This window comes from Cottoperca gobio, chromosome 24 (assembly GCF_900634415.1).
Source record: "Cottoperca gobio chromosome 24, fCotGob3.1, whole genome shotgun sequence".
Taxonomy (NCBI): Eukaryota; Metazoa; Chordata; class Actinopteri; order Perciformes; family Bovichtidae; genus Cottoperca; species Cottoperca gobio.
This window is the reverse complement of record NC_041378.1, coordinates 17,773,882-17,792,594: the sequence shown is the minus strand read 5'-3', so window position 1 is coordinate 17,792,594 and position 18,713 is coordinate 17,773,882. Positions and strand designations below refer to the sequence as shown.

The window sequence follows — 18,713 nt, the reverse complement described above, 5'->3', positions numbered from 1 at the left end:
AGTGGTGTTCTGGCCGACACACCGGTGTGAACCTAGTGATGAATACAGAACTAGCGCCCAGACTGAGCAGATCCCCACTACAAAGTGAAAGCCCTACTCGAATCCAACAGTGGACATTGATATGTCGACTCTCAACCCAAACAGAGAGCCAGGAGGAAGGAGGGAGGATAAACATTGGGGCAGCATCTGTGAAGGAACTCTGTCACAAGATTGGTGAACTCAAAAGCATGACTCCGAGATGGATGTAAAGTAACAACTTAAAATACTTTACTGAAAACAAAGTACTAAACAATAGCGCTCACAGGGAGGATTTACAAACAAAGTATCAAATAAACGATCACTCACAAGGAGGAGAACAAAGAATTAAACAAAGTACAAAACAAAAGATCACTCTATAAGAGGATATCAAAATCTAAATACAAACAAAACTCTCACAATTATTACAGGTCATTTTACAGGACATTTAGCAGACAATGAGGCACATGGAATAAACTAAACTTGACAAAACCTGACCTGATCACTCGACGAGCCTCACAACATATGAACAAGTACTATCTGGCACAAGACAAGGTGGGGGGGTGGGGGACTGGACTATTTAAACATGAGTTGAGAGGGCACAGGTGCGGGGCAGACAATCACACCAAGGAAGGAAGTAAAGGGATCTGGAAAGAGGGACAAGAGGCAAGTATAAAATAAAACAGGAGGTGCACCAGTGGCTTAGCTAGGCCAATTTTTGGTGGGCTTCAGCCCACCCAAAATATTTTAAAGCCCACCCAAATGAAAATTTTGAAATAAAAACAAATAAACAAAACAAAAGTGACATTCTATGGCATCTGAGTCACAACAGCGTGATAGATCGCTTTGCCACTCTCCAAAAGAGAAGGAAATATTTGATGCTTCCACCTACGAGTGGCTAAAAGACAGATGGTGTGTTTAAGAGTGGAAAGGCAATTTGTTTTCTTAAAGCGCACCAGATTTATGCAAATGTCCTTTATTTTGGGCAAGGGGGACCTGTGTCTTATTAGAAATTGGTGTCAGTGTTTTCTCTAATCATTCAGTGTTTTTATGATGATAAATAGTAAAATAGGTCTGTTGCTTTATAGTTATTGCCATCTTTTTATTATTATTTTCACAGTTGCAAGTACCATCAACAGTAAGGGCAAACATTCTTATATTTTCACCACAACCCCATGGTCATTGGTTATGGTATTTTATATACTTTGATTGATTGATATATTTTTCATATTGGTGTTGAGAGTTTTGCCCCCTCCCCTTACCAAGACCACAAAGTTCTATTACATCTAGCATCTTCATTTTGCTCTCAAAGTGCACCAGTGTTGTGGAAGTTTTCCTGCTTTACTCTGGAGAGATGTATATAAAATCAAATAAATGGTGATAGAGACAGAGTTGTCTTTGTGCATTTATTTGAGATCTCAAAGGCACCAGTTCTACAGAATACAACATAGTCTGTAGGAGGGCACAGGTTGGAAGAAAACACATAGGCATTTTATACAATTTGGTTTGGTGACGAGGTGATGAAAAACCACAGGGGGCCGGGCCAAACTGCCCTTTGATGCTTGTAAGGTAATAGTTATGTAAACAGAATATTGGGTGATACACTCACTATTCTGTCTCCGTGAGTTAATTAGTTTGATCAGGATTTGGCTGTGTCCTGTCTCTTGTTAGTTGATCAGTCTAATCAGGATGCGTCTGTCTTGTATTAACATGTAATGGCAGTTTTCCTGGTTTGATCTAACCGACACTCCTATGTTAGCATCAAATGGCAGTTGGCTTGTTTAACATAGGGAACTTGTACATTATTAAACAGTACACATTTAAATTGTTATTACACCAGATGCATACAATTCACTTTAAAATGTTAAAAGAAATCTGTAAACGTAAATACAAGGGTCTATAAAGAGTTTGACAAAGACTACCAGGAATGGGTAGCAAAGGGAGTAAACCAGTTGAAGGGCCACAGGGGCCCATTGTTGATCTCATGCTTTCAAAATATGGCCCTGATAGTTTAAAACATTCACAAGAATGGTTTGCCAATGTTATTTTATCTATTGTATTTGCCATTTTAGACTATTTTAATTCTGCTATTTTTATAATGGTACTTCAGACACTATGTTTTTGCTGTGAACCACTTTGGACTGCAATTCTTGTATGAAAGGTGCTATACAAATAAAGCTTATTATTATTATTATTACCATGCAGGTACACACAGCTCTACCTCACCTCTGGGCTAAGCCCACCCAAACTTGAAAACCTAGCTACGCCCCTGAAGTGCACAACGAGACTAGACATGAGTGAATCTAACTACACAAAATGCACATGATAACCACAGACTAACATGAAACTAAACAAAAGCCTGACCTAAACACTAATCATGAACATGAATACAGTTAACATAAATGACGAGACAAAACAGCATCCTTTCAAATAAGACATTGTGAATAAAAGAATAGAAGTGCATGACTGATAACTTTTATTTATTCAAATGTTTACCTTAAATGTTATTTATTGAAAGCTATTCTAATTTAATGTTAATTCCGTAGTCTCATGTGTTTTGTAGTAATGCTCATGCTTGAATTAATGTTATACCAAATGACTATGAAAACATTTGAACAATGGTGAAATGGTACTGTAGTTTCACACATACACATAGTTGTTTATCCGGACATGCAGATAAATGTTGTTTTTAAATTAATTTAAATTTGTATTACTTTCATCTTAAATAAACTTACTACAGAGGGTACCGAACTCAGTATATATTTTGGAAAGAGCAAGAAAGAATAGATCAAAGATGTTAATACTTATTATTTTCATTATTGAGATAAATAGTCAGAGCAGTTTTGAGTTAGCAAAGTTACCTTGAAATATTTTCCCTGAAATTATCATTTTGAAAGCTGATTTGAACCAGCTGTAAAAGAAAGCATAAATAAATGGATTCAGCATTGAATTTGACAGTGTAAGCCAGTTGAGTGTTTCAATTACTGAAACTGGTGCGGGTTTATTAATTAAAGGCTGAAAGATAATATAAAGAAAAAAAGGAGTCAAACATAAAAGAAAAACTCCCATAACTATAGCCAGAGTTTTAGTCGCTTTTCTCTCCATCTTACTGGCAGTTGCTCCAGACTTTGTGCTCTGACAAGTTGTGTTCTGGATGTTATTTACCTGTTTCTTAGCAACAAGAAAAATCTTCAGGTAGATACAGAGCATTATGATGGCTGGGAGGTAAAATGAGAGAACAGTAGTATTTGCCATTACAACATCAACTGAGCACATTACTTCACATGCTCCTTGGATGAATCCCGCAATTAGGAAAACAATTAGAGCAGAAACCCCCCAGCTCACCACGATCATGACCACAGTAACATGAACATTCATTTTAGTTCTATATGTCAGAGGCTGACAAACAGCATAGTATCTGTCCATGGAAATACAACATAAGTTCAGAATAGAAGATGTGCACAGTAATACATCAAAGCTGTCCCGTATTTCACATAATAAATCTTCATGATACAGACAAGAGCTCACAGTGAATGTCATGCTGAAAGGAAAAACTAAAACTCCTACGAGGAGGTCAGCTACAGCCAGAGAGAAAATAAGGTAGTTTGTAGAAGTATGGAGCTGTTTGAAGTAAATGATGGAGATTATTACAAGGAGGTTTCCACATATTGTGGTGACAGATAATAAACCAAGGAAAATATATACTAATACACATGGTATGGAAGGGTTGCTTGTAAAGACATAACTTGTATTATCATAGCAGGGATGTATTTCATTAACAGTGAAAGTTCCTTTGACGGTCACTTCTGGTTCCATGCTTTTCGATTTCTGCAATAATAATGTACTTATTTAACAAACATTTAAAAGATATTTAGCTCAGCATGTATGTACAGCAACACAAAACTAAAGAAAACAAGATATGATGATCTCCAGTTTGTTTGAGCTTTCAATTTTTACCTTACCTATTAACACCTGAATATAATCCCTGCAAAGACGGTGTTACAAGTTCTTAGTCACTGTGCCACTGCACAGAGGTATTATACTTTGTTCAGTATTTATAAACCCCTATCTCACTGTCTAAATGAATACAAAATGTGGTTATCCAATCAAAAGTCACATCCTGTTTGCATGTGATACAAAGATACACAATGACAACTAATGTTACACCAAGTGTGTGTGTGTGTGTGTGTGTGTGTGTGTGTGTGTGTGTGTGTGTGTGTGTGTGTGTGTGTGTGTGTGTCTGTGTGTGTGTGTGTGTGTGTTTGCGTGTTTGTGTGCGTGTGTGTGCTTGTGTGTGTGTGTGTGCGTGTGCGTGTTGTTGTGGAAGTTTTCCTGCTTTACTCTGGAGAGATGTATATAAAATCAAATAAATGGTGATAGAGACAGAGTTGTCTTTGTCCATTTATTTGTGGCCACAAATGGCACCAGTTTCAAGACGAAGACAAGATACAGTATATTGTATACACTTGAAATACAAAGCACATATCTACGGAAGATCTTCTTTGCAATAAAAATTCACCCATCAGCAGCCATAACCCCATTAAATTTCTAAACCCTGCAATACGGAGTATACATATACTGTCTGATTCTGAATAAGACATTCTGCAAATGAAACACATTATAAAATATCATTTAAATACAATTAATATTGTATATATATATATATATATACATACATACACATACACATATACAGTATATGCATACATATTAATATATGCAAATATATATATATATATATATATATATATATATACATATATATGTTTGTAGATATATATATATAAATAAACAAAATATTGCTAAAAAAGTCCAATATTGGGACACACTGAAAACGACTTCATTAAAAAAAAAAGGGAAGGAAAGGAGAGACCCTGCCCGAGGGAAGCCCGGGGCCCCCGTCTGGAGCCAGGCCCAGAGGGAGGGCCCGACATCGAGCGCCTGGAGGCCGGGTTAGCCACGGAGCCCGAAGAAGCTATCTGGTGCCTCCCATCCATCCATCCTGTGGGCCCACCACTCATGGGAAAAACCGCTGGGGTAGGGTACGCTGTCACACGGGTGGCAGTGATGGTCAGGGACCTCAACAGACCAGACCCGGGCAGCAGAGGCTGGCTCTGGGGACATGGAACGTCACCTCTCTGTGGGGGAAGGAGCCGGAACTAGTGCGGGAGGTGGAGCGCTATCAGTTGGATCTGGTGGGGCATACCTCTGCGCGCAGTCTTGGCTCTGGAACCGTACTCCTGGATAGGGGTTGGACTCTATTCTTCTCCGGAGTTGCCCAAGGTGTGAGGCTTCGGGCCGGGGTGGGGATACTCACAAGTCCCCGGCTGAACGCTGCTACGTTGGAGTTCATCCCGGTGGACGAGAGGGTCGCCTCTCTACGCCTTCGGGTTATGGGGGGGAAAACTCTGACTGTTGTTTGTGCCTATGCCCCAAACCAAAATCCGGAGTATTAGGCCTTCTTGGAGACCCCGAATGGAGCCCTGCAGGGGGCTCCAGTAGGGGACTCCGTAGTCTTGCTGGGAGACTTCAACGCACACGTGGGAAACGATGGAGACACCTGGAGAGGCGTGATTGGGAGGAAGGGCCTTCCTGATCTAAACCCGAACGGTCGTTTGTTGTTGGACTTCTGTGCTAGTCATGGAATGGCCATAACAAACACCATGTTCGAACATAAGGATGCTCATAAGTGTACGTGGTACCAGAGCACCCTAGGCCAAAGGTCAATGATCGATTTTGTAATCGTATCATGTGATCTGAGGCCGCATGTTTTGGACACTCGGGTGAAGAGAGGAGCGGAGCTGTCGACTGATCACCATCTGGTGGTGAGTTGAATCAAGGGGTGGGGGAAAACTCTGGACAGACCTGGTAAACCCAAACGGGTAGTGCGGGTGAACTGGGAGCGTCTGGAGGAAGCCCCTGTCCTGGGGATCTTCAACTCACACCTCTGGCGGAGCTTTTCAGACATCCCTGTGGAGGTCGGGGGCATTGAACCTGAGTGGGCGATGTTCAAAACCTCTATTGCTGAAGCTGCAATGATGAGCTGTGGTCTCAAGGTCTTAGGTGTTTCAAGGGGCGCTAACCCTCGAACACCGTGGTGGACCCCGGTGGTCAGGGAAGCTGTCCGACTGAAGAAGGAGTCCTTCCGGGTTATGTTATCCGGGAAGACTCCGGAAACAGTTGCAGGGTACTAAAGGACTAGAAGGGCAGGAGCCTCTGCCAGGTCAGAGGCACAGCAGCGGGTGTGGGAGAAGTTCGGAGAAGCTATGGAGAAGGACTTTCGGTCGGCACCAAGGTGCTTCTGGAAAACCATCCGGCACCTCAGGAAGGGGAAGCGAGGAACCATCCAAGCTGTGTACAGCAAGGGTGGGACCCTGCTGACTTTGACGGGGAAGGTTATCAGCCGGTGGAAGGAGCGATTTGAGGAACTCCTGAATCCGACGAACACGCCCTCTATGGTAGAGGCAGAGCTGGAAGCTGATGGGGGATCATCGTCAATTTCCCTGATGGAAGTCACTGAGGTAGTCAAACAACTCCACAGTGGCAAAGCCGCAGAGATTGATGAGATCCGTCCAGAAATGCTGAAGGCTTTGGGTGTTGAGGGGCTGTCTTGGTTGACACGCCTCGTCAACATTGCGTGGAGTCTGGGACAGTGCCTAGGGGTATCACACTTCTCAGCCTCCCTGGTAAAGTCTACTCCAAGGTACTGGAAAGGAGGGTTCGGCCGGTAGTCGAACATCTGATTGAAGAGGAACAATGCGGATTCCGTCCTGGTCGTGGAACAACAGACCAACTCTTCACTCTCGCAAGGATCCTGGAGGAGGCCTGGGAGTACGCCCATCCGGTCTACATCTGCTTTGTGGATCTGGAGAAGGCGTATGACCGGGTCCCCTGGGTGATACTGTGGGAGGTGCTGTGGGAGTATGGGGTGAGGGGGTCACTTCTGAGGGCCATCCAAACCCTGTATGCCCAAAGCGAGAGTTGTGTCCGGATACTAGGCAGTAAGTCGGACTCGTTCCCAGTGAATGTTGGCCTCCACCAAGGCTGCGCTTTATCACCACTCCTGTTCGTGATTTTCACGGACAGGATATCGAGGCGTAGTCGTGGAGGAGAGGGGTTGCAGTTCGGTGACCTGAGGATCTCATCGCTGCTCTTTGCAGATGATGTGGTCCTTATGGCATCATCGGTCTGTGACCTTCAACAGTCACTGGATCGGTTCGCAGCCGAGTGTGAAGTGGTTGGGATGAGGATCAGCACCTCAAAATCTGAGGCCATGGCTCTCAGCAGGAAACCGGTGGATTGCCTACTCCGGGTAGGGAATCAGCCTTTACCCCAAGTGAAGGAGTTCAAGTACCTCAGGGTTTTGTTCGCGAGTGAGGGGACGATGGAGCGAGAGATTGGTCGGAGAATCGGAGCAGCGGGGACAGTATCTCTTTACCGCACCATTGAGCCAGAAGGCAAAGCTCTCAATCTACCGGTCGATCTTCAATTCCTACCCTCACCTATGTTCATGAAGGCTGGGTCATGACCGAACGAACGAGATCACGGGTACAAGCGGCCGAAATGGGTTTTTTTCAGACTGGTGGCTGGCGTCTCCTTTAGAGATAGGGTGAGAAGGTCAGCCATCCGTGAGAGACTCGGAGTAGAGTCGCTGCTCCTTTACGTTGAAAGGAGCCAGTTGAGGTGTTTCAGGCCTCAAGTAAGGAGCGCCTCCCTAGGGAGGTGTTCCAGGCTCGTCCAGCTGGGAGGAGACCCCGGGGAAGACCCAGGACTCGGTGAAGAGATTATATCTCCTCACTGGCCTGGGAATGCTTCAGGATCCCCCAGTCAGAGCTGGAGGATGTGGCTCGGAGAAGGGAAGATTGGGGTTCCTTACTGGAGCTGCTGCCCTGCTACTGGCACACTTGTTCTGTGACTTCATCAACAAACTTTCCTCTTTTCAGTGTAGCCACAGTAAACGACCCCTTCTGTTCCTTAAACAAAAAGACATGGTCTCTATCAGAATAAATAAAGAGCTGTATGAGGACCTTTGCCACCTCTGTTTGGTATAGTACCAATAAAAAAACGGACACTGTAACTTTGCATTGCCTCTCTGTGCAACATTGTCAACCTATGACCTCTCCAGGAGTGGCAGGAGCTGACTTTGAAACCCTTTCCCATAACCAAGGTGATCCACCCTGATACTGATACTGTGTGCCTGCCAGCCAGTGACTGTCACAGTAAGACAAAGGCCCCATTTATACGTGTCATTATTGATTTCCAGATGCAATTTAATACACTTTCATTTACACTTAGCTTCATATATGCGTCTCCGTTGGCCAGATCAGAAATTGATTGCAATCTGTCTTGGTTTTCCCTGGCTACATGCAAATCAGGGTAAATCCAATCCAGACGGTTTAAGTAAACAGCTTTGAGGAAACAAAACTTAAGCTACATAGCTAAAACTGTCACTGTTTCACAAGTGTCCCTAGTGTTTACCTGTCCATGTTTTCCCTGTCTCTGTGAGTGTATGTGGCATGAGCTTGGCCTGACCTAAGCAGCTGATCACTCACAACACACTGGCTCACCTGTCTACAATCATCTTATCCCAGCACAGTATATCTACTCCGGTCTTCCAACCACTCATCGCCAGATTGTTGTTTCAACTACCCCGGCAGTATAGATCTAGGTCGCTCAGCATACAATGTCTGAGTATCCCTCTTGTTCCCGTGTTAACCTGTCTCTCTTGTGTTGCCAGGATCGCTCCTCGCCTCGCCTCTCAGCTCACCTTCCTGTCTACATTTTAGGGTTACTAAAAGGTTGTGCTTTAGCCTGGGCTTTGGCCGTATGGAGAGCCAGTCCGCCCAGACTTCTTAGCTGAGATGAGGAAGGTGTGTGATCACTGTCAGTGGTCGGTAGGCTACACAACGCCTCCTTGTATTATGACAGGGCCCCCGTAGCGTAGTGTTAGAAAAATATTCTTAACCTCTTAAGGGGTGGGGGACTTTACTCGAAAATACCTACAAACGACATACCCAAAGTAAAATACTCTTGCAAAATAATGAATAATCACTCCAAGTGCTTCTGGCACTGAGTAATAGTGGTCTGAATATACTAAATTTGAACAAATATACACTCTGCCTGAATTTCTTTGTTGAAAAAGATGCCTGAAGATGGGCATAGCTCAGGGGTGGGCAATTCATTTTACATGAAAAACCAGAGCTGTGTTGGAGGGCCAACTTAACAATAAATTGAACTTAATTCTGCTCAATATTGATTTTCTCCCATTGTAAAAAGCAGTACATTATATATTTTGATTAGCTGCTACTGGTAATCAAAAGAATAATGATATTCTCTTCCAATAAATATATGAAATTATGGAGTGGGTCAAATAGGAAAATACTCCTAGAGAAGTAATAAATAGTAAAAACAATCATTACATCAGTATTTTATTTTTAACATGTTAATCTTCACAAACCAATACTGAAAAGGTGTTTTACAGTATTTAAAGATAAGCAATGAATCAACTTTATACAAAAAGCAATAAGTGCTTTTGATGTTTTTCAGTTCACTTCACTTGTTCAGTGAGAAAAATCCAGTCTGTCTTGGGCTTGAACAAGTGCACTGAAATCTGGTTGAATGTCTGAGGTGGATATGCGTAGGACAGCTGATCATCAGTGATAGAGGATCTGTATCTGGATTTGTTGAACTTCATCACTGAGAATGTCTGTTCACATGTGTAGGTAGATCCAAAGAGGACCAGAATCTTCTGAGCATGTCTCCTCATGTGTGGAAAGTTCTCCTCTTTCAGGGAAGAGTAAAACTCAGGCAGTGAGACTGACCTAAAGTTCTCTGACAGAAGTGTGTCAGACTGCAGGTCAATTAGTTCAAGCTGAACATCACTGGGTGCATCATCCACATTGCATGTAAATGGGGGAAAGATCATGTGCATTTCATTCTCAACTGTTTTAAAGTCTTAAAATTGCCTCCAAAACTCACCATTTATGCTTATGATGATTTATGATGGTGTGGCTTCCTTTAGTGTTGGCAAGTGGATGAGAATGTTGTCCTCCATTTGGCTTGAGAGAAGCTGTAACTTTCTCATGAAAGCCTTCACTGCACTGTACATTTCATGCACAAAAAGGTCCTTGCATTGCAGTTTGACATTTAGTTTATTCATGAGTGAAGTCACATCTACTGCAAAACTAAGGTCTGCATCTGAAAACTGTGGGACGTCTTTTCCTTTCTTCACACCGATTTTTCCCTGTCAGATTTGGACAACCATCCGTTGTCACGCCTGCCAGCTTGTCCCATTTCAGTCCCAACTTGTCCACACATGCATTTACCTCGGTGAACAAATAACTCCCTGTTGTTGTCCCTTTCATTGACTGCATGGCTGCATGGCTTCTCGAATGCGATTTTTTGGGATAAGACATAACTTGTCTTGACAGCTACATCTCTGGATGTGCAATGTTTTGTAAAAAGTCCTTGTTGGTTTTGCAGTTTAGCTAGCAAAGCACCCGACTCCTTTTCCCGCTCTTCATCAGACAAGTTCTTGAACGGCGACTCAAATTGTAATCCTTGAACACAGCGACCTGCGCACCACAAACTAAGCACACGGCACACGGTCTTCTTGAAAACGCGGCATTCTGTATCAATCTTTCTTATTTTGGCATGAGCAGACATTTTGAGGGCTAGCCGGCCAGCATTACTTGTAGCTGTTCACGCGTGCGGCGCGCATATGTAAATAAAGAAAAACAGCACCCTTTTCAAAATAATAGCAACTGAGTTAGAAAATTATTTACACCATGCACGCAATACAATGGTGTTGCTTTTATTTTGAAAAGGGTGTCATTAAAAAATATATATATACTTTTTCATATATGTTATAATTTACGATTGTCCTCACGCGGGCCGAACAGGGCCGGTCAAAGGGCAGGATGTGTCCCGCGGGCCGTACAAAGCCCAGGTCTGGTATAGTTGGTAGGTAGTGGCTTAGTCAGTAGGGGCTTGGACTGTCAGTAGGGCTTGGACTGTCCCAGTTCACCTCCTGCCCTGCCGTGGTACCCTTGAGCAAGGCACCGGACATCACCCTTCCCCCCTCAATCCCATTGCTCCCCGGGCGCTGTACATTAGCTGCCCACTGCTCCTAGTACTAGACTCCTGGTACTAGGATGGGTTAAAAACAGAGAACAAATTTCACTGTGTGTGCTGTGTGCTCTGCATGTGTGACCATTAAAAAAGAGGGTATCACCCCTCCGATTCTAATTCTAAGGTAAGAGCTGGAAAACACAATAGGAACATAGCATCAAAAATGACAAAGTTCAGGTTCAAATTTCAGAACAAAGGCACAACAACTAGACAAGTTTTTCTCAGAGTAACACCATGCGTTCACAAACCGTGCATTTGGAGATATTATAATATGTATTTATAAAAAGGCCATAAATAACTATCTTAAATAACTGTTATATACCCAATATTCCCTGTCAGTAGTAATGACACAGAGTAAGTGAAGTATAAACATATTTTTTGTAATATTTCTGTGTTTTTCTTGTATTCTGATTGTTATATATACAATTATGAAAAATAAAATAATATTTGTTAAAACAAAACATTGATAACATATGTCTAAATCTTCAGCGTTTCATTGGCTACTCGATACGCCAGTCAGCGGGAGACTTGGCTACTGCTGACTCCGTCTGTAAACAAAAGAAGAGGACTGGCACTTCCTTATGAAGTTGACACTCATTGGCTATTAATGGCTGTAGATAACGCATGGAAGCTCCGATTGGCTCAAATGAAGTGTCAATCAAAATGTCAGAGTTCGCATCCGTCTTAAAAGCAAAATTGTACACATCGATCAGCTGATATCAAAGATTGCAACAGCTGTTCATGGGCTTTTGTCGATGTAACGATGTTCATGATGGCTATATTTTTACTGGAAACAATCTATTGGACCTCTGCAATGACACAGGATCTTTCTTTTTGGATTATTACTGATTACAGGACTATAATGAGACTTCATAGGTGAGTTGGCTCAAAGTTATGGTTTTGATTGTGAGTTTGCTTGCTAGTTTGGGATGCCTACTGTACTTGCTGTTGTGATTGTGATCTCAAAACCGTTTTCCTCACTAAATAGACGAGACTCTAATCTTTCGAACTAAATGTGGCATTGCGTAACAACTCCATCATGGCGGACTGTAAACAACACAGGGCAAGATAGATCTTCTCTGGAAATGCAAAACGGCATGCTGTCCACCCGTTATGTGGTTAAATAAACCCACAAAGTTAGGATCAAAATCAAATATGAGTTTAATTCTATATTCTTGCAAGAAGGAGCAGAGTTATCTTACATACAAAGATGTTCAAACTAACACGTAGCTTGTAGGACTGCCGTGCTGCTCAGAGGAGTGAATGCCTCCTCCTGTGGTATTTATACACAGTTCAAAGCAAGGAACTAGTTTGGGTCAGTTCCTCCTTTGTTTACACAAATGGTTGTTTACAGGAGAGACAGATGGTTTTCATACTAGAACTCTTATCTGGAGTTCAGCAGCAGTTTACCCCTGTGTCCTCCTGCTGTGGTTGAGCCCTCAGTATTTTCCCATCATAACTCTCCTGTTTATATTAAGTATAATAATTAATAGTAAGTAAAAAAACACCAATACAAGTAAATGAAAATTAAAATAAAAAAGTTCTTGAAACAAAAGCCGTCTTTATTCAGCTTGCATTGTCCAGCTCCTTCATCACAATGTCACTTCTTAAGGATTTTCAACATGGGAATCATTTTGCTTTTACAGTTCAGTGTCCTTGGTTTCCTCTTTGAATAGGTCCCCCAAACAGTCCTGGTATGGGCTGCATCATCTTCTTCCTTATCCTTAGGTGACGTCGGGTCTCCATTTACCATATCGTCATACACTTCATCAATCTGTGTGGAGAGGGGCTGATACTTGTGTAAGATTTGTTTTGTTATTTTGAATTCAATCAATCTTGTCATAAGGATCATAATACATGGTATTCAACAACATCAACATACAGTAAGTATTGATATAGCTATTAATGTTGAAGATACCCCTGTGTCCTCTGCTGTGGTTGAGCACTCAGTATTTTCCCATCGTGTAGTCAAATTTTCTGTAGAGTTTCGTACTCTAGCAGCTGAAGCTGGGTGGAATGACGTTGCGCTCTAGGGTTTTCCTTAAAGGACTAGAGCAGGGGTGTCCAAACTTTTTTCACTTAGGGCCACATACAGAAAAATATCGAAGGGCTGGACCACTCATACATTTTAGATATATTGCTAAAAAAATTAATAAATCAAATGTAGGTAAATTATGCTTGATAATTGAATATTCTTAAAAGGGAGGGATTTCTATTAATGAGGTTTCATTTATTTTGTAACAATAAGGGTTTGCAACGTATTCTCAAAACAGAAGACTCAGATTGCTTCTTCGTCAGGAGGTGATCCCCTTGGCCTGTACCACTACACTCGCTGTCTTTGGAGCGTCTGCCCCCCTTCCTTCTTTCACATAATGGTATGATCCTAGTCTGTCCTCGCATGTGATTGACCGCATGGTGTGCCCATCAAAATAAAGTCCCGCCGCTGCCTGGAACATCGCAAAATCAGTACTTTTTGTATATTGTAAAATCGGAACTGAGCTAGCTTAGCTTCAGTTAGCATTTCGCTTGAGTTCAGCCACAGCACCAGGGAACTGAAAACTCCTTGTGACTGCCGGCGCATGGGCTTGTTCTGGCTGAGCTCAAGTCTCTTCGGCCGCTGACTGGGGCTAAGTCTGACAGAGGCGGCTGCTGGGTGCCGGCTTAGCTGACCTCTCTTCTTCTCCTGTGGGTTGCTCTCCTAGCTGCGCCGCCACCAGGTATAAAAGACAAATATGTGGCCGTTTTTAGTTTCTGCCACTCGGATTTAGTTCGATAAACAAACATACCATTACAAAGACCACAGCCCCGGTTAACATTAGTGCCCGAGTAAACACAGATGGATAAGACCCATGTGAAGATTAAAAGATAGTGTTTTTTGACCGGCGCTCAGAGTTTCAGCAGTTTGGCCGAATGTTGGCATTCTTGCCCACTGACTTACTGACTGGCATTACACAGGAGTAAATGCAATACACAATATAAAGAATGAATTAGAATACAATGTATATTCCAAACTACTAAAACTAAAATATGAACATTAGAGATTGTATGGACCCAGTTTAGAGGTAAAATACTACCACCAATTTCTTTGGAGCAGGTTGCTCGGAAATTACGCATTGAACCTTTAATGCACAGCAGTTGAGTGAGTCGGCTCGCCTGTCTCAATAGTGCAGATCCAGATCGCTGTGTTGAGTTCAATACAGCTATTATTACACTTATCCTTTTTTTATATAGTTAGGTGTTTATGCTTGAGATAAATTACAAAGGGACTAGTGTCTTATTGTTACCTGTACTGCTAACTCGGTGACAGGATATAGCATGTCTGTCGGGTTTCACATTAAAAGCATCCTGCCAGTTTTTCCGACTTGGACATAAATAACAGGAAATTGCATTTGTCAACATAAGCAGTAACTTACCACTGTGTTAATAGGTCTGTAATTCCTTTGTAATAAGTGTTTTGTAAAGGGAGATAAATGTAACTGTATACATTTGATTGAGCTACTTTCTTTCTTTACAATGATAGGATTTTAAGAGACAGGTTATATCTGTATCAGTCCTGATTATTCTTTATATTAGTTTTGCTAATATTATGCATGTTGCTGCATAGGGGTGAGATTCAGGTATACATATGTTATCCTTCAATGAGATGTATTTTTGTTATTATTTCTCTTTATAGAAAAACCACACAATCTGTACGACTGCAAAGACAGGAAGTAAACAGAACATCAACCATCTCTCAGCGCTTTATTTCATGCTCAGGATATTTGGCCTTAAGTGGTGTTCTGGCCGAGACACCGGTGTGAACCTAGTGATGAATACAGAACTAGCGCCCAGACTGAGCAGATCCCCACTACAAAGTGAAAGCCCTACTCGAATCCAACAGTGGACGTGGATATGTCGACTCTCAACCCAAACCGAGAGCCAGGAGGAAGGAGGGAGGATAAACATTGGGGCAGCATCTGTGAAGGAACTCTGTCACAAGATTGGTGAACTCAAAAGCACGACTCCGAGACGGATGTAAAGTAACAACTTAAAATACTTTACTGAAAACAAAGTACTAAACAATAGCGCTCATAGGGAGGAGAACAAAGAATTAAACAAAGTACAAAACAAAAGATCACTCTATAAGAGGATATCAAAATCTAAATACAAAACAAAAACTCTCACAATTATTACAGGTCATTTTACAGGTCATTTAGCAGACAATGAGGCACATGGAATAAACTAAACTTGACAAAACCTGACCTGATCACTCGACGAGACTCACGACATATGAACAAGTACGATCTGGCACAAAACAAGGGGGGGGGGGACTATTTAAACATGAGGTCGGAGGGCACAGATGGAAACAATCAGGGGCGGGGCAGACAATCACACCAAGGAAGGAAGTAAAGGGATCTGGAAAGAGAGACGAGGCAAGTATAAAATAAAACAGGAAGTGCACCAGTGGCTTAGCTAGGCAAAATGAAAAAAAGAAATGAAAAAAAGTGACCTTCTATGCCATCTTAATCACAACAGCATGATATATCGCTTTGCCACTCTCCAAAAGAGAAGGAAATATTTGATGCTTCCACCTACGAGTGGCTGAAAGACAGATGGTGTGTTTAAGAGTGGATAGGCAATTCTTTTCTTGGATTTATGCAAATGTCCTTTATTTTGGGCAAGGGGGACCTGTGTCCTATTAGAAATTAGTGTCAGTGTTTTCTCTAATAATTTAATGTTTTTATGGTGATAAGTTAAAGAGGAAAATAGGTCTGTTGCTTTGTAGTTATTGCCATATTTTTATTATTATTTTCACAGTTGCAAGTACCATCAACAGTAAGGGCAAACATTCTTATATTTTCACCACAACCCCATGGGCTGGGGTTCCTCATGGACCTGGTTAACATGACTAATATATTGACGACGCAACCAGCACAAAACACTATGGGTGTGTAGTGGCTTTGCTCAGTGCAAAACTCCCAGACTTACTTATCCATCATCATGCCATCTGAGTTCCTTTAATGGTAATTGTACTACCATGCAGGTGCACACAGCTCCACCTCACATCTGGGCTAAGCCCACCAAAACTTGAAAACCTAGCTACGCTCCTTAAGTGCACGACGAGACTAGACATGAGTGAATCTATCTACACAAAGTGCACATGACAACCACAGACTAACATGAAACTAAACAAAAGCCTAACCTAAACACTAAACATGAACATGAATACAGTTAACATAAATGACGAGACAAAACAGCATCCTTTCAAATAAGACATTGTGAATAAAAGAATAGAAGTGCATGACTGATAACTTTTATTTATTCAAATGTTTACCTTAAATGTTATTTGTTGATGACTATTCTAATTTAATGTTAATTCCGTAGTCTCGTGTGTTTTGTAGTAATGCTCATGCTTGCATTAATGTTATACCAAATGACTGTAAAAACAATTGAACAATGGTGAAATGGTACTGTAGTTTCATAAATACACATAAATGTTTATCCGGACATGCAGATAAATGTTGTTTTTAAATTAATTTAAATTTGTATTACTTTCATCTTAAATAAACTTACTACAGAGGGTACCGGACTCAGTATATATTTTGGAAAGAGTAAGAAAGAATAGATCAAAGATGTTAATACTTATTATTTTCATTATTGAGATAAATAGTCAGAGCAGTTTTGAGTTAGCAAAGTTACCTTGAAATATTTTCCCTGAAATTATCATTTTGAAAGCTGATTTGAACCAGCTGTAAAAGAAAGCATAAATAAATGGATTCAGCATTGAATTTGACAGTGTAAGCCAGTTGAGTGTTTCAATTACTGAAACTGGTGGGGGATTATAAATTAAAGGCTGAAAGATAATATAAAGAAAATAAGGAGTCAAACATAAAAGAAAAACTCCCATAACTATAGCCAGAGTTTTAGTTGCTTTTCTCTCCATCCTACTGGCAGTTGCTCCAGACTTTGTGCTCTGACAAATTGTGTTCTGGATGTTATTTACCTGTTTCTTAGCAACAAGAAAAATCTTCAGGTAGATACAGAGCATTATGATGGCTGGGAGGTAAAATGAGAGAACAGCTCCCATAGTATTTGCCATTACAACATCAACTGAGCACATTACTTCACATGCTCCTTGGATGAATCCCGAAATTATGATGCCAATCCAATTAGAGCAGAAACCCCCCAGCTCACCACGATCATGACCACAGTAACATGAACATTCATTTTAGTTCTATATGTCAGAGGCTGACAAACAGCATAATATCTGTCCATGGAAATACAACATAAGTTCAGAATAGAAGATGTGCACAGTAATACATCAAAGCTGTCCCGTATTTTACATAATAAATCTTCATGATGCAGACAAGAGCTCACAGTGAATGTCATGCTGAAAGGAAAAACTAAAACTCCTACGAGGAGGTCAGCTACAGCCAGAGAGAAAATAAGGTAGTTTGTAGGGGTGTGGAGCTGTTTGAAGTAAATGATGGAGATTATTACAAGGAGGTTTCCACATATTGTGGTGACAGATAATAAACCAAGGAAAATATATACTAATACACATGGTATGGAAGGGTTGCTTGTAAAGACATAACTTGTATTATCATAGCAGGGATGTATTTCATTAACAGTGAAAGTTCCTTTGACGGTCACTTCTGATTCCATGCTTTTCGATTTCTGCAATAATAATGTACTTATTTAACAAACATTTAAAATATATTTAGGTCAGCATGTATGTACAGCAACACAAAACTAAATAAAACAAGATATGATGATCTCCAGTTTGTTTGAGCTTTCAATTTTTACCTTACCTATTAACACCTGAATATAATCCCTGCAAAGACGGTGTTACAAGTTCTTAGTCACTGTGCCACTGCACAGAGGTATTGTACTTTGTTCAGCATTTATAAACCCCTATCTCACTGTCTAAATGAATACAAAATGTGGTTATCCAATCAAAAATCACATCCTGTTTGCATGTGATACAAAGATACACAAAGACAATTAATGTTACACCAAGTGTGTGTGTGTGTGTGTGTGTGTGTGTGTGTGTGTGTGTGTGTGTGTGTGTGTGTGTGTGTCCTGTCTTTTGTTAGTTAATCAGTCTAATCAGGATGCGTCTGTCTTGTATTAACATGAAATGGCAGTTGGCCCTGGTTTGATTTGACCGGCACTCCTATGTTAGCATCAAATGGCAGTTGGCTTGTTTAACATAGGAAACTTATATAATTCAAACTGTAGACATTTAAATTGTTATTACAGTGTGTGTGTGTGCGTGTTTGTGTGCGTGTGCGTGTTTGTGTGCGTGTGTGTGCTTGTGTGTGTGTGTGTGTGTGTGTGTGTGTGTGTGAATGTGTGTATGTGTTCCCCATGCAAGTGTTTTAAAGATCTCTACATTTTTTTAATTAAATGAAGACAAGATACAGTATATTGTATACACTTGAAATACAAAGCACATATCTACGGAAGATCTTCTTTGCAATAAAAATTCAACCATCAGCAGCCATAACCCCATTAATATATTTCTAAACCCTGCAATACGGACTATACATATACTGTCTGATTCTGAAGACATTCTGCAAATAAAA

The 18,713-nt window shown here is 41.2% G+C and overlaps 2 protein-coding genes across 2 annotated transcripts; both read right to left on the bottom strand.

Moving 5' to 3' along the window:
• Positions 1-2,847: 2,847 nt before the first annotated feature.
• On the bottom strand, positions 2,848-3,831 carry LOC115003946 (trace amine-associated receptor 1-like). The gene has a single exon (XM_029425885.1). It carries the CDS (start codon positions 3,829-3,831, stop codon positions 2,848-2,850), a length of 984 nt encoding a protein of 327 aa, XP_029281745.1.
• A 12,964-nt stretch (positions 3,832-16,795) lies between these two features.
• On the bottom strand, positions 16,796-17,790 carry LOC115003945 (trace amine-associated receptor 1-like). The gene is given in 3 exon segments (XM_029425884.1): positions 16,796-17,268; positions 17,271-17,396; positions 17,469-17,790. Coding segments are annotated over 3 exon segments (921 nt in total).
• Positions 17,791-18,713: the final 923 nt, after the last annotated feature.